The sequence below is a fragment of the Phaseolus vulgaris genome, chromosome 8 (assembly GCF_000499845.2).
Source record: "Phaseolus vulgaris cultivar G19833 chromosome 8, P. vulgaris v2.0, whole genome shotgun sequence".
Taxonomy (NCBI): Eukaryota; Viridiplantae; Streptophyta; class Magnoliopsida; order Fabales; family Fabaceae; genus Phaseolus; species Phaseolus vulgaris.
In genome coordinates this window covers 9,865,190-9,881,566 of record NC_023752.2, presented here as the reverse complement: position 1 = coordinate 9,881,566, position 16,377 = coordinate 9,865,190, and the positions used below count along the sequence as shown (strand labels likewise).

Here is a 16,377-nt window from a genome sequence, read left to right as displayed (position 1 = left end):
CAAATTTCGAAAGAGTAAAATTGGAATTTCAAATATGGGAGTGTAACTTCAAATTATGAGGTTAGAGAATGTAACGACCCTTCAAAACATTGTCCGAAGTTAGGCAATTTCTTCATGTAATATATCAATTCTAACCTGCACCATATCATTTTTTTTTCCAAAATTACCCTTTCCAAATTTAAAAAATAATTAAAAAAAAATACATTCCAGGACAAAAAAATTCGAAACACAAAATTAAAAATACATTCTAAAATTAAAAAATGTGTTCCGACTATCCAAATCTGGAATATTTCTAGATATCTGGAAATAATTTTCATTTACATCCTTTTTCATTTAAGGTTATTTTCTACTATCCAAATCCGGAATATTTCTAGATAACAGGTTCTGGAAATAATTTTCATTTACATTATTTTTCATTTAAAGTTATTTTCGTCATTTTGAAGGGACAGGTTGGGTGCAAGTTGGAATTGATATGGTGCAAGAAGAAATTGCACCGAAGTTATTTCAAGGCCCATGTATTCATGTCCTCACTTTTTTGTTATTGCACCCCATGGTGTTCATACGTACCTCCATAAATTTTAAAATTTCAAAACTTTAGTGAAGTCAAACTTCCATTTAATATTAAAGAATTATCTTATATTCCTAACAAAATAAAAGAATATGATTTAAATTAATAATAATAGCTATATAAATAGTAAAAATATCAAATTAAATCTAATATTATAAACAAATAATCTAAAAGTCTAAGAATACATGCTTAATATTATAAATAATTGAAACAAAATACTTGAACCAGGTCTAAGAATACATGCTTAGAACTGAACAGATTGAGTCTCAAAATTTGAAACCAATAGCTGAAGCTAAGAATTCTGTTTTCATTTATATAAATTATATTTCTGAAGAATTTAGCAAAATTATATTTTTTTTTCATCTCTCCGTCAATATTAAAAGTGGACAACTATTTTTTAGCACTTCATTCTATTAGAGTATACCAAAGTAACATAAGGATGATGAATGTTGGCAAGAGAATGCTTACCCAAGTCAAGGTTTGTGATATTCTTCCCAGAATTTTATAAAAAATACTTCCATTATTTTCTGGCATAAAATACATTATAATGTTCTTGAAAATATAAATATCCATTATTAATAACAAGGATAATGTCCTTCACCTCCTGATTTGCATGACTATGTAATTATATAAGAAAGGTTGCTTAATTTGGTTGAAGATTTTCAGTTAGATACCATACTTTCACTTTCTTTCACAAAACCATCTCCTCTCCAGTCTTTGTCAGATTGCAAGCCTTTCTTGATGGCTTTCCTCTTCTGAATTGCTTCTTGCTGCCTTCTCACCAACTCAGTGTGAGTAGTAAAGTACTCAAGAGAAGCCCTGTGATTTTTATAAAGAAAAAGGAGGGGTGAAAAGTCAAACATGCATTTTTTTTTCTGTTTTTCAAGATATTGGAAGAAAGAAACCATATCAGTTCAAAACTATACCCTCTGAAGTCTTCTATTGATGTGAAATTGTGCTTTTTCATGAAATCTTTAAGCTCAAGACATAGTTTGTTCACAAGACCATAGCCATGCATCATAACACCAGTGCACACCTAAAATTAGTAGATGATAATAATGTAAACAACTTTTAAATTGTTAGTGTGTTTAAATCAAATCCACACAAAAAGAAAACATCTATGTAGTGTGTTTGGATTATTAACACATTTTTTTCCACTAGACAAGAATAAACTTGAGGGACCAAAGTGTAGAAATATGCCCTATTGTGAGTGTTGGCCATTAAGCCTAAAACAATGTTTTTTGTTGATTATAATACATATGTATATAATATATGTATATAATACATAATTTGTATATAATACATAATATATGTATATAATACATAATTTACCGATAAAAATTATATTGTGAGGAATTAACTTTTCATAGCACACTAATATTATGATATATAATTGCCATGAAGACCACTAATGGTGCTGTTTTGGGGTGGGAAAGAAGAGGAAAACTAGCTAGCTAGTGAAAATTAATAAAAGACACATAAAATGATAATTATGTATCGACATTATATAATAAATTAATATAATTTATAAACTTTGTTCACCTCACTCTTCATAATAATTGTTTTAAATCAATTCCAATTTTAAAATTGGTGTATTTTTTTATCATTCTTAAAATAGAAATACAATTTTGTGTGTATATTTGTATCACTGTTCTAGAACATTAAAGATGGTTATCGAATAATTTATGTAGAATATGAAGATGATTCTTACTTTTATAACTATGGTCACTATTCCTCACTGCATCAAGAGTTTAATTTTTATATATTATCAGTGTGAAGTTTTCTTTATTGACAACTAATTAATAGAAATAATCATAAATATAATTTTTAAGATAATTATAAAAGTTCATAAATATAAAAAAAACGCGATCAGCCCCGCACAACGCCGCCTCCGCCAAGCCCGCCAGCCGCCGCTGTCCACGTCCGCAACCAGACCCGCGCAACGTCACCTCCACCTACCGCGACCAGCGCCGCTGCCACCACCGCAAAACGCGTCACCACGTAGTGCCGCCGCACCTGCGATCTCGACGAAGCCGCGACAGCCGCGAAGCTCCGCAGATCTGGTCCTTGCGAAATCGTTGTTCGGCCTCACCTCCTCTGCCGTCGAAATGATGCAAGTCGGTGCGGCCCCCTGCAATGTGGATCGATTCGGCGTCGTTTTCAGGCCCAGCCCTCACCATACTGATTGCGTGACCTTCGCCGCCAACAAGTAATTGTTTGTCCAGTTTTTAAGGTTTTTTTACTTCTCTTATTTGTTTTCCTTTCCACCGATTCCAAATCGTATCTCTCACTCCATCCACTGGTTTGCTTTCTCCGTCACATCTGTAGGCGATTTCACTTTTGTATGCTATCAATGCTTTCGGGTCTTTGTTTATATACATGTTGAGAGAATTTTAAACATAAATTTTGTTCGGTGTTAATTGAGGATTTATGTAACTAAATTGCATTCAAGAGAGATTTAATCTTGCCGATGTTCATGTGTTTTGTTTGTTTCAATTGACTCTTCTTCTGGTGTTGTAACCTTAGTTTAGTTTCAGTTTATTGTTGATGGGAAACTGTTTTAATGGTGATAATACCACCGGTTCCTGATTAGGACTCGCAGATTGCTGAAGAGATCACTGCCTCCATGTGCTTCTGAAGAGATCACTCTCAGATTACTATCAATGCTTTCGCGTCTTTGTTTATATGTAGGCGATTTCCACTTGGTCTTCATTACAGTAGTAAACCTGCCAAACCATGCTCTAGATGACTGTTTCAATCCATAATATCTTCCTAAGTTTACACATCTTTCCCTCCTCAGGTTTAAACCCAGGTGGGACCTCCATGTAAATTTCTTCCTCAAGATTTTCATGCAAAATGGCATTTGTGACATCAAATTGCTGCAAACTCCATCCATAGTTAGCTGCCAGGGACAATCAAATTCTAACTCACTTTTGGAACAGGCGAAAAAGTTTCAAGATAGTCAATCCTAGATGTTTGAGTATATCCCTTAGATACTAACCTTGTCTTATACCTTTCTAATGCCCCATCTGCTTTGTATTAAGAGTGAATACCCACCTACATCCAACAAGATTTTTTCCTTTAGATCCATCAACTCCCAAGTTTTGTTCTATCTAAAGCAACAATTTCGACCTTCATAGCATTTTTCCTGTCCTTACTATTCAATCTCATCCACAGTTTTTGGAATAGTGACAGTATTTAGATGACCAAGAAAGTTTGTGATTATTGGATAATTTTTCATAAGACAAAATGTAGCAATGGGTACCTTGACTTTTGATTACATGCTCTAACACTTTTCCTAACTGCAATTGGAAGATCCAGAACTTCAAAGGCAGGCATATTCTGTTCTTCAGATTCATGGACTTGTAGTGACTAAATAATAGACCTTCTCCTTCATGAGTATACTTGTAGTGGATGGGTAGCACCTCTAAGTTTGTTCTCCAATTTTCTTTGGGGTTGACACAAAAGGAGAATGAATAAGAGAAGCAACAGGACTAGACACAGTAGATGGTGAAGTATTAGAGTCAATAGATGGGGTGATTTTGGAAGAATGAGGTTTTCTGTTAAGAGCTAATTGTTCTTATCTTCAATGCATAAGCTTTTCCCCTAAAGATAAGGTTGAAAATATAGTGTTTTTTCATCAAAGGTGGCATCACAAGACACAAGGAATCATTTTGTTGAAGGGTGGTAGTAACATTTGTATCCCTTTTGGGTAGGTAAGTAACCAATAAATATGTACTTAATAGCTCGAGGATCAAGTTTCCTCCTATGATTAGAATGAACATTGACAAAGGATACACAACCAAAGACTCGAGGTATAAGATGATTTGTTGTCCCAAAGTCTGGAAAAAATTGGAGAATAGTTTATGGGATTGTTATTGTTTAGTGTTTTGAAGGGTAGATGATAAACAAAATAGGTAGCAGTAAGAATTTCTCTCCAATACTGTTTTGGAACATTTTTATGATGAAGAAAAGCTCTAGTTACGGTTTTGAGGTGCCCAAGTTTTGGTTTTGTCACCCCATTTTGTTGTATGGTGTTCACACAAAGATTCATGTATCATCCCTTGTTCATTGAGGAAGGAAGACAATGTTTGGTTGAAAAAACTCTTTCTGAGCGGACTCTTTTAATGGTTGTCTCAAATTGATTTTTAATCATTTGGATGAAGTTTTTGAAAACTTGGCTCACTTCACTCTTTTGTTTCAAGAAGAGAAATACCCATGACACTCAAGTGCAATCATCAATAAATATGACAAACCAATGAACTCCAGATAGGTTAGAAATACTAGAGAATCCCCACACACTATGTACTGATGCAAAAGGAATAGTCATTCTTTTATTACTAGAGGGAAAGTCAACATGCTTGTGATTTGCAAATTCACAAGTATTACAATAAAACATTTTTACGTCAACTTTTGAAATAAATTAGGAAACATAATTTCTAAGGTATTGAATGATGGATGACCAAAACGAAGGTGGTATAACTAGATTTTTCCTTTATTGGAGAGGGTGGTTTCTGACATCAAAGACAAGGGATTTTGACTCTTAGTGCTACGCATCTTGTTAGCATCTTCTAGAAGGTAGAGCCCTTTGTCTTCCTTAGCAAGTCCAATCATTTTCATGTTCCTTAATCCTTCTTAGGATTAAAAAATACCAAACAATGTAAATCTATTATAAGCTTGTGAACAGAAGTCAAATTGACATAGTTTGGGCACATGCAAAACATCCTTCAAAATTAGATTTTGATTTATCATAACATCTCCTTTTCCAACAGTTGTAATGAAAGTTCCATCTGCAAGTGCAATTTTTTTGTTGCTTTGACAAGGTCTATAAGATATAAACCTAGTAGATGATTGAGTCATGTGGTTTGTGGCTCCAAAATCAACTACCTAGGCACCTTCTTTAGAGGAATTGAAGGCATTTAGTGAATAGGAGTAAGGAATATTACTATAAATACTAAGGAGCAATGACTTGAGTCTGCAGGTTTTGTTAATGTGTCCAACAACCCCTTTAATTTCATAATATCCCCAATGTTGAACTTTGTGGTGGGTTGTGAAGAATTGTCTTCTGCTGGGCCTTTTTATGCCATATGGACTTTAGTATGTCCTCCACTTTTATTTCCTTTAAGTGTCCAATTCCAGCTTGGATTTGGAGGCTTCCCATGAAGTTTCCAACACTTGTCTTGAGTGTGTCGCAACTTCTTACAATAGGTACACCAAAGGGAGTCTTCATTTTCTCCTTTAGGTATATTTATTCCTCCTACCTCATTTCCAAATGAAGTAATCTGCCCTTGTCCAACTTTCTTCCCCTTATTTTGTACAAGCAAGGCTGAACTTTCAGTTCATGGGGTTCTAACATAACTCCTCTACGGTCTTCTTCTGCATGATACACAATCATTCTCTCATTGAGTGAGGATAGGTCCTTCCCTAGCACTTGAATTCTAACAGGTTCAAATTTATTGTTTAATCCTATTAGGAACTTGTACATCTTGTCCTTCTCATAGCGTTTGAGTAGGTCAGTATCTTCATTACATTCTACTTCAAATTGTTGGTCTAACTCCTGTCACTAATTTTGTAGTGTATGGACATACTCACTGACTGAGTAATTCCCTTGTTTTGTATTAGAGATTCTCATCTTAATCTCATAGATTTGGGAAGCATCACCAACTTTGGAATTATTTGCTTTACAAATATCCCATACATCCTTAGTTGTCTTCATAAACATGTAAGTATCACTCTCCTCTGGTGTCATGCCATTCCACAACCATGATTACAACCACATTTGCCTTGTTCCATGCTGCAAGTTTGGGATCCAAAGATAATCAAGGGTTGTCAGTAAGATGATGATTTGCCCTCCCCTTTTAAAAAGGTTTGGACAAAGTGAGACCATTTTAGGTAATTTTTCCCATTAAGCCTAAGGCTTGATTGAATATTTTGCAGTTCAACATTACCCAAATTGTCTTTTTGGTTAAGGGTTCTTTGAGTATTGGACATTTTTAAGGTTTGAAGTATGGCAATGCAGGCCTAGAAGGAATATAGTGGAATAAAGAAAGGGTTGTGGTGTTGCACAATTGCAAGTGCGCAGGTGAATACAATAGGAGAAAGAAAGGGCAGCGGTTTTGCAGCAATGCAGACTGCGCACGAGATTACACAGGCTCCCAAAAGTTTTAGAGCGTTGATACCATGTCAGAAATTTTATTTAGCAGAGCAATTGCTCTTGAATAGAATACAAAGACATAATAACTAAAACTCCTAATTTATAATGGATATAATCTATTCCTACAATTTAGGATCAATGATCATGCACAATAAATATAAAATATATTGTTGGCCTATTAATCCTCCTAATGACTGTCTGTTTCAAAACACTACATGAGGACTTAGGTCATATATTTGTTCTTAAAACTTCTTGGAATAAGCTAAAAAAGTTTATGGGAGTCACAACAAGTTGTTTTCGTATGCTCAGATAAAACTCTGTATAAGTTATTCCAAATGTCTCCCATGTAAGTTCTGGTTTTGAGCATTAGCCAACTTGCTAAACCACTTGTAAGACTCTGCTACTTTATTTATTTCAATTGTCAGAATGTTTTCTTGAGGTCAAAATTACTCTCTACAATCGTGAAGAACATACACCATAATGCTGGCAGTTCCATCTATTATAATGCCTCATCCACTAGGTTGGGATTTTTCTCTAGTAGATGGTTTTTGATGTTGTTATTATTATTATTGCCTTTGAACTTTATTGTTGTTTTGTCTTTGACATTGCCAAACTAAGTTAATTTAATTTGCAATTTTCTATGTAATGCTGAATTTATCACTTGTAAAGTTTGCTATCTAAATGCTTGGTCACTCTTAATTTTCAGGTTATGTTCTGATATCCGAAATTCTGGCAGTGTTGATTGCCATTCAAATTGTAACAGGTCTACATCTCAAGTGTCTTTGTTTTTGTGTTCTGACTCCACCAATAGAAGAAATGGCCTGCTTGGTGGACCACTTTGTGTGAACCCTTCTGGCAGGAGAAACCTAGTTGGTCCAGCTTCTTATTCTGTGGAGACAAGTGCTTATGATGTGGCTGCCTTAGAACCTCCTACGCATGTTGCTGAAGAAAAAGTTGGTGTGCTACTTCTCAATCTTGGAGGACCGGAGACATTGAATGACGTTCAACCTTTTCTGTTTAATCTTTTTGCAGATCCTGTATGTTAAGTTTGTTTGTGTTTTTTCTATGGTTGGTTATTTTATTCTGTTTCTGTAAATTCCATAGTGGCCTTAGTACTTCATATAATTTGAATGCCATGTGCTTCTTGTATTGCAACAGGACATCATTCGTCTTCCAAGATTGTTTAGGTTCCTCCAGCGACCACTGGCAAAATTGATTTCTGTACTTCGGGCTCCTAAATCTAAGGAAGGGTATGCTGCTATTGGTGGTGGCTCTCCTTTACGCAAAATTACTAATGACCAGGTAGAGTTCAATTTTTTGGTTTTACCATTATATGCTGCGCTGTGTTTTTCTGCAACAAGAATTCTTTGTTGGCCCTTTTCCTGTTACAATCAATAAAAGTTATCTCTATTGGTAATTTTTCTGGAACTAATGTAATGAAGCTTGATTCATTGTGCTTGTGCAGGCACTTGCAATAAAAAAGGCTTTGGAAACGAAGGGCCTCTCTTCAAATGTTTACGTGGGGATGCGGTACTGGTATCCATTCACCGAAGAAGCAATTCAGCAAGTCAGTTTTTCTCATGCTTTTTGGCCTTTCTTCATTATTCTCCCACACATCCATTTTCTCTTTTCATAAGTAAATAACATACTGGACAATTAATTATGAATTATATTATTCTGGGCTCAAGTAGCTCACCTTTTACTTGAGTCTAAAATCAAAGCTTGTCTTGCATGACAGATTAAGAGGGACAGAATAACAAGGCTTGTGGTACTACCTCTTTATCCGCAATTTTCTATATCCACAACTGGATCAAGCGTCCGTGTTCTTGAGCAAGCATTCAGGTACTGCTTATTCACACTTCATGATGAATGCCCTTAGTGATTCTAGGATTATTTTTTTATCAACTGATATCATTTAATTCAGGGAGGATGCCTATTTGTCTACTCTTCCTGTTTCCATTATAAACTCTTGGTATCAACGAGAAGCTTACATTAAGTCAATGGCTGACTTAATTGAGAAAGAGCTCCAAAGCTTTTCTGAACCAAAAGAGGTAGATTATTATTGTGTTGAATGCTTTCAACTTGCCTCTTACATAAATTGAAGGCTGCCTGATGTATTTTACTGCAGTCTGAACCATGGTTTTTTTCTGTGTAGGCAATGATATTTTTCAGTGCCCACGGTGTACCTGTCAGTTACGTTGAGGATGCTGGGGATCCATACCGAGATCAAATGGAGGAGTGCATTTTCTTGATCATTCAAGAGTTGAAAGCTAGAGGAGTTAGTAATGAGCACACTCTTGCTTATCAGGTTCCTTTTGATCATGAACCCTTTGAACTTAACTTTTCTGGCATCTTGAGTTAAATGGAGATTTCATATTTTAATGCTGGCTTGTATTCTTGCTTTCTGTTATCATACCTTTTTTGTTGGATGAATTTTCAGAGTCGTGTGGGTCCTGTACAGTGGCTGAAACCATATACGGATGAAGTTCTTGTTGAGCTTGGCAAAAAAGGTGTAAGGAGTCTTTTGGCTGTTCCCGTGAGGTACACTATTATTGGTCTTATACGCTTGTAGATTTAAATTCTAGACGGCAGCTTATGAGTTTTACAGTACTGTCGAAATTTATGAATATACGAGAGTAAAAGTAATCCTGTCTTCTTTTATCCCAGCTTTGTGAGTGAGCATATTGAAACTCTTGAAGAAATTGACATGGAGTATAAGGAATTGGCTCTTGAATCTGGCATCAAGAATTGGGCACGCGTACCTGCCCTTGGTCTTACCCCTTCCTTCATCACTGATTTGGCTGATGCAGTAATAGAAGCTCTCCCGTCGGCAAAAGCAATGTATCCACGAATCAGCACTTCTGAAGATGTTGATCATGACCCTGTCAAATATTTCATCAAGTTGTTCTTTGGTTCATTCTTGGCATTCATCTTGTTCTTGTCACCCAAAATGATCATGGCATTCAGGAATCATGTTATTTAGAAGGAATAGAATCTGCTTGTTGAATTCGATCCGCAAGCATATAAAGATGAATCTATTGATAGAAAACATAGTGAGAGCACCTTTGATTGAGAATAAGTACAAAATATATAAAATATTCAGTTAAATATAAATTGTATTCATTGTTGATGAAATACATAATTTCAGCAACAGAATACAAGAATTATCAATTAAAAAGATACATAAAAAATATATAAATATTAATATCATTACAAGAGAAATACAAGTATAAATGAGCATTGAAGATAAACTCAAATGGTAATATTAAATATTTCTTTGTTGATGAAATACATAATTTCAGCAAGTTCAGAATACAAGAATTATCAATTAAAAAGATACATAAACTCAAATGGTAATATTAAATATGTCTTCCTTGGATTTGGATAGTTATGATTTTTTTCTATTGTGTGACAAGTTCACCGCCATTAACTTGCAAAGAAGTCTAGAGAAAACCAGTTCCAAGCTTTGCATAAAAATAAATGTTTCATTCTCATAATTATTACTTTCAACTTACATATGATAATATATCAACTATTTTAATTTCACCTTTACGAATTTTTTTGGATAAGGTGGTCTTTTTTTTCCGCCCCATATTAAAAGAAGCCACAACACCAAATCAACGATACCCCTCCTTTGCCATTTAATACCACAAAGGTAAATTTGGAATTTTAAAATTTATGATGGTACATATGAACACCATGGAGTGCAATAACAAAAAAGTGAGGACATGAATACATGGGCCTTGAAATAACTTCGAGGCAATTTTTCGCTGCAGCATATCAATTCCAACCTGCACTCAACTTCTCCTTCAAAATGATGAAAATAACCTTAAATGAAAAAGGGTGTAAATGAAAATTACTTCGAGAACTGTTATCCAAAAATATTCTGGATTTGGATATCCATAACACATTTTTTAATTCCAGAAAATTTATCTGGAATGCATTTTTAATTTTGTGTTCCAGATTTCTTTGTCCGGAATGTTTTTTTTTAATTATATTTTATATTCTGGATTTTTAAATCCAGAATGGGTAATTTTGAAAATAAAAATAAGTGATGTGGTACAGGTTAGAATTGATATAGTGCAAAAAAGAAATTGCCTAATTTAAGTCAATGTTTTGATGGGTCCTTACATTCTCCATCCTCATGATTTGAAGTTACACTCCCATATAAATTGAAATTTCAATTTTACTCTTTCGGAATTTGTATTCAGGAATGCACAATATGCATGTATTCCAAAATACATTTTCTTGATTTTTTTGTCACTTAATACAAAATTAATTTTTTGTAATGATAAAAATATTCACATAAAGAAAATATATAACATAACATATTTGTCATACATCATCATAATATCTCATATATTGATGTTTAAAAGTTATGAAATAATAATTTTTTTAATTTAAAAATGTAAAATCTAATTACATAACAAAATTATAATAAAACTATCTAAGAATTATGGTCTTGTGGTCTTCAACGTGCTACACATGGATTTTTGATGTAAATGGTTTCTTCATATGTTGTGGACTAACTGCAATGCACTGTGAATTTTGTCTCATGCTGGAGTACTTTGTAACACATGTCCATAGTTAAATATGCATTGTAAGATGTCGACAATCCTTATGAATATATGAATATCGCTTCAACAACCTACTATTCAACATAAAGAGTCCAATACATTATGCAACGAACTTCTTCTTAAAGTTGTGTTTGAGCAAACTTTTGTTCACTTTTGGGGGCTTTTGGGTTTGAACTTTCTCACTATGAACTAAAAACTATAAAAAAAAAAGTCGCACCCCTAAGTTTTCACTAAAAAAAGTTATCTTACCTAAAATGGTTAAAGAATCATGAGTTCCAAAATACTTTAACACATAATAAGAAGGAAGAAAACGAAAACCACATATTTTACAGCACCACTCGCATAAATGCTAGTGGTCTTATACACGCATATACGTGTACACGAATCACAATGATATTTGTCCTATATACATGTATGCACGTATCCATAAATTTCTTTATACATGGCTCAAGGTCTTTAGATATAAATTTATCTCCTTAAAGAGATTTTTTTTAACCATTAAGAATAAGTTTTTTTTTTCACATCTTTATATATATATATATATATATATATATATATATATATTAACAATTTATGTTTTTTTTATTGGCTTTCTTATTATATATATTACTGTTTTTCAAGTGTTGATATTGGTTTGATTTTGGTTTCTCTTATGTTTGAACCTCAACAAAATCATCACTAATTAACTTAAATATTAATAATTGTGAATAAAATTAGTCTATGATTGGATGAACTCAGGAAAAGGTATGATAAGTAAAAAAAAGAGTGAAAAATAATAAAAAATTAATTAAGATGAGAACCTAGTGTATATTTGTCTCTCATGAACCCTATCACGTGTGTAGACTGGTTGCAAAATCCTAGCCTAGTGTTGGAGATTGAAAAAGTCAACATAATCAATAATGTAGTATTTTTAAACAAGAATTAGTATAGAAAAAAATGAAATCACCGATTATGTAGTAATTTTTGAACATGAATTATAGGGAAAAACATCAGAGTGTGTCAACTTTTACTATATTTCTCTTCATTTTTTTTTCACATCATCAGTCTCTTTCTTTCAAAATATAAAAAATAAACCAGAAAAAAAATATTTATAAAACACCCACATACACATTTACAAATTCCCAAATTTAATAAAGGTTTGGAATAAATATAATCTCTGCATTGCTATAGTGTATACAACTATTTGTACATTAAGAAACACATAGGTGAGCATTTGTAGCAGATATTTATATTCTTCGAAGAGAAGCCAATCTCTTTTCAAGTTCTTCAACATCTTTGGATTCTTCTGATCTGCATCCAAAAATAATTTTTTCTCTTAAAATACCACAGTCAACTCAACAAAAGAAAGTGTTTTAAAAGTTTTAACTGAAAGATCGAACAAGTTTTGAAGGGAAACAAATTTTGAAGGATAATCCAATACAAAACAGTGTAGTATAAAAAGGTTAAAATGTACCTTGGAGCAACATTTTCAGTATTTCTTGAAGCAATTCGCCCTTTTGGAGCAGAAGATAACTAGCATCATAAGAGACCAGCATCAGGCTCAACATTCAGAAAACTAAAGTAATGAAAAAATTAGTGCAAAGACAATGTTGTGTCCAAAACCAACCTGGGATGCAATATCCACTCCAATCTCATGAAGAACCTGTCATGAATAAAATGAAAATGTTAGAAAAAGGGAATACTTATAATAGCAGGCTGTATAAATAAGAAGTTGGTTATTTATATTCATCTGGTTAGTGAGCTCTTCCATTTCTTCCTCAGCTTCATCTTTGTCTAAAGTTTCATCAAATAGATTCTGACATCATCTCAATCTGCAAATATTATATGCTGAAGTGAAAAACAAATAACTTCTTATTCAATTTTTAGTGTGCAGAACCCTCTTTCATGAACTGAGAGTTGCTATTGTAATGCCAACCAATAGACACCAATGTTGATCCTTCTAACAACGTCTAACAATAATGACAAATTGTTCAGGCAACTGGGTTAAATGCTACCTAATGAAGACTAAACTGGATCATAGTTTAAAATAAAAGGCTACCACTAATGCATCAGAGCACATAAGAAATCTTGGTTAAAAGGGTAAATTACTGTCATGTCCAATTGTGCTGATTGCTTTTGGAATTCTCTGATCACTTTCACCTGTTTTGCTGGTGCCATTTGCTGAGAAGAAAAGATAACGCATCAATTTCACAAAAGAATCTCACATATATGAACTTTTGATTCAGTGACAACGTAAAATTGCTGAGAGAAGCCACTGTAGGTTACAGTCAACATAGCCAACGGGAGCTAGGTAACTTTTAACACAGGATCTTATTATGCTCAGTTCGCTTCCTTGGCAATGGCGTGTCAAGTTCAAGAAATTTTGGCCTTTAAATGTTCAAGTCTATATTAAGATTTTTTACTGCCAAGGAAAGGGAGCTTGAATAACAAAATGACTGCATTGCACACACATATAACAGTATCATAGAAATAGGTAAATGATATTACTTATGAAGCTCAAATTAACGTATAAATTACTCTGTTGAATGACATAAACTAATATACTATCATTCCCCGCAGACTAATGGTGGAGAATACACAAGTGAACTGGAAATCCAAAGTGAGATGAGATGAAACCACAGATATACAACAGATTAAAAGATTATTATCAATATGATCTGTGGAGCACATAGACACAAAACAAGCATGGTTTTATGGCTCATAAGCAATTGTGGAGGAGATGCATTTAGATGAGAAACATACTTCATTTCCAGTTTTTGCTTCTCTCTTCATTTCTGCAACCAATTTTTTTTCCTGCAATTAACAAGGTAGTGAAGCACTAAAAGGAAATATGAAACAGAAAGAAAATCACTAAGAATGTCACTGTTATCATTATGTACCTCCATCTGAAGTGATGTTATCTCTCTTTCAATTCCTACAAGGACAAATAAAAGAAAAAGGAAACAAACATAAGTGTTGCCTTATGGAAATATGAACTAAATTTGAACTCTAGGTATTTTGTACCAATACCTTTAAATGTACATCCCAAAGATAAAAATAACAAGTAAATGAAGAGAAGAAAACAGAGAAGAACAATATCGAATGTCAAGCCTTACTAATTATTACTAATATTTTTAAAAGTACAGCCACATATGATATAGACCATTAGTGACACCCAACCTATGTTGATGCCAATGTTTGGAAAGAAATCCTTTAAGAAGAAATACATATGTAATTTGAGTATTATTTTGGTGTCCATCTTTTTGTTGATCCTAGCCATCAAGCATTTCATTTGCTTCTAGTTATTTTTTTTTTAATTTGAATGGAATTTTAAACATATATTATGGAATTAGCCATTAATAATGTTTGAGAAATCACATCAACTAGAGATATGACCAAGTTATGGTATATAAGTGGGTGTTAATCTCATCTTACAAGTCACTTTTGTGATATTAAGTGAAGCTTAAAGTCCATTTTCTAAAATGCTATCAGAACTTATTCTAGTTAGGTATGTTGAGTCTATTGTGCCATCCATTATCGACCCTTTCTATTCCACACTCAATATTCTAGTCTTCTGCATGAGGGAGTACATTGAAGATCTCACAACAACCAAAGATATAACCAAATTATAGTTTATGAGTAGGTGTAAACTTTACCTTACAAGTTAGTTTTGTGAGGTTGAGTTAAACTTAAAGTATATTTCCTAAGAAATAATAACAAGTATCATACCCATCAAGCACAAACCTCCTTCCAAAAATATTAAACTATACATGCAGGAAATTATAAAAATCATAGCATAGGCAAACAATATAAGGAAACAAAAATGATTGGTTAAAATTCAAGGCAAGGGTTTTAAAGAAAACCATTTGGGATATATAGATTACAAGAAACCATTAAGGTAAAGAGTGAGCTACTTAGGACAAAAGTAAAAATTAGGAGCAAGGACAAAATTAAAGTTGAGAAATATTGTTGAAAGTTGAGGTAACTTGGACTTACGTATATAAGCCTGAATATTTTCTTAAAATTTCCTTGTGAGGTACCACCATCTAGGTACCATAATGGATCATGAAAGGTAGATGATGTATCAAGAAGTGATAGTTTATCAACTTTACTAACTGTGGAAATAAAATGAAAAGAATTAACATTGATAACTAGTTGAGATGTATTATCATATATGTGTTAGCGGTCAAGTGCAAAGTGACTAGTCTTGCCACAAATTTGACATTGGATCTTTGTATTCTACCAAGAGTGAAAAGAAGAAGAAATTCAAGAATTTTAATTGCATTTTCTTGCACTAAAGGAATGAGGATTTTTTGTTTGGAAAAGGATTACACGATTGACCACGACCAAATTTGTGAGGAGTAAAAAAATAACGAGTGCGTTGAAAAGATGAAGCAAGAGTTGATGGTGGAACATAAGCAACATTAGCTTAAAACAAATAAATGATCAACAAAAGTCCTCACCTTATCAAATCTTTCTTCTCGAGCCAATAAGAAAACCTCAATCCCTTCCACAATGTAAGGATCAAGACGTGATGTTATGGAAGTAATGAACGAATCATATTCATAGGATAAGCCAACAAAAATAGATTTAATGTGATTGTCAGTGCTAGGAGGACATCCAACAATGGCCAAGGTGTATACTGTCTTGTTGATATCAAGACGTAAATAAGAGAATGGTGTGATCATGTTTGGGATTACAAAGTTGAAGCTTGAGCTTTTTAAAGTGAGCATGTATTTGAGAGGTACAATAAGTTTGAAGCTTGGTCCATATTTGATAGAAGGAATCAAGACCCATCATCTTGGTGAGGATGAGAGTATTCATTGAAGCTAGAAGTCATGCTACAATTAATTGGTCTTACTCATCATAGTTAAGAAACACAACACTTATAGTATCACTATGTTCATCTTCTTCAGTGGCAAATCTTGCATGAAGGAAGATCCATCCAAGAAGTACGACAATTTTAATCCTCTTATAGCGACAATGACATGTAATTCTTTTATCTTTTTTTTTTCTTATCATTAGTTTTTTTCTATCTTCTTTCTTTATTTGTAAAATCAATTTTTACACATAGGAGTTACTTTGTAGGATTGTCATTG

The 16,377-nt window shown here is 33.3% G+C and overlaps 1 protein-coding gene and 1 pseudogene across 2 annotated transcripts; one reads left to right on the top strand and one right to left on the bottom strand.

The window, feature by feature from the left end:
- Window positions 1-2,289: 2,289 nt before the first annotated feature.
- On the top strand, window positions 2,290-9,836 carry LOC137824422 (ferrochelatase-2, chloroplastic-like). 2 transcript variants are annotated; one of them, XM_068630063.1, is made up of 9 exons: window positions 2,290-2,777; window positions 7,429-7,759; window positions 7,881-8,024; window positions 8,188-8,289; window positions 8,461-8,564; window positions 8,647-8,773; window positions 8,878-9,030; window positions 9,163-9,263; window positions 9,390-9,836. In XM_068630063.1, exons 1-9 carry the CDS (start codon window positions 2,677-2,679, stop codon window positions 9,703-9,705), a joined length of 1,479 nt encoding a protein of 492 aa, XP_068486164.1. In that variant the 5' UTR covers window positions 2,290-2,676; the 3' UTR covers window positions 9,706-9,836. The 2 variants fall into 2 exon arrangements, with proteins under 2 accessions (XP_068486164.1, XP_068486165.1); XM_068630064.1 differs by having other exon boundaries at window positions 2,442-2,777; window positions 7,459-7,759.
- Window positions 9,837-12,453: 2,617 nt separating this feature from the next.
- Window positions 12,454-15,966, bottom strand: LOC137824540 (vacuolar protein sorting-associated protein 2 homolog 2-like; annotated as a pseudogene).
- Between the last annotated feature and the right edge of the window lie 411 nt (window positions 15,967-16,377).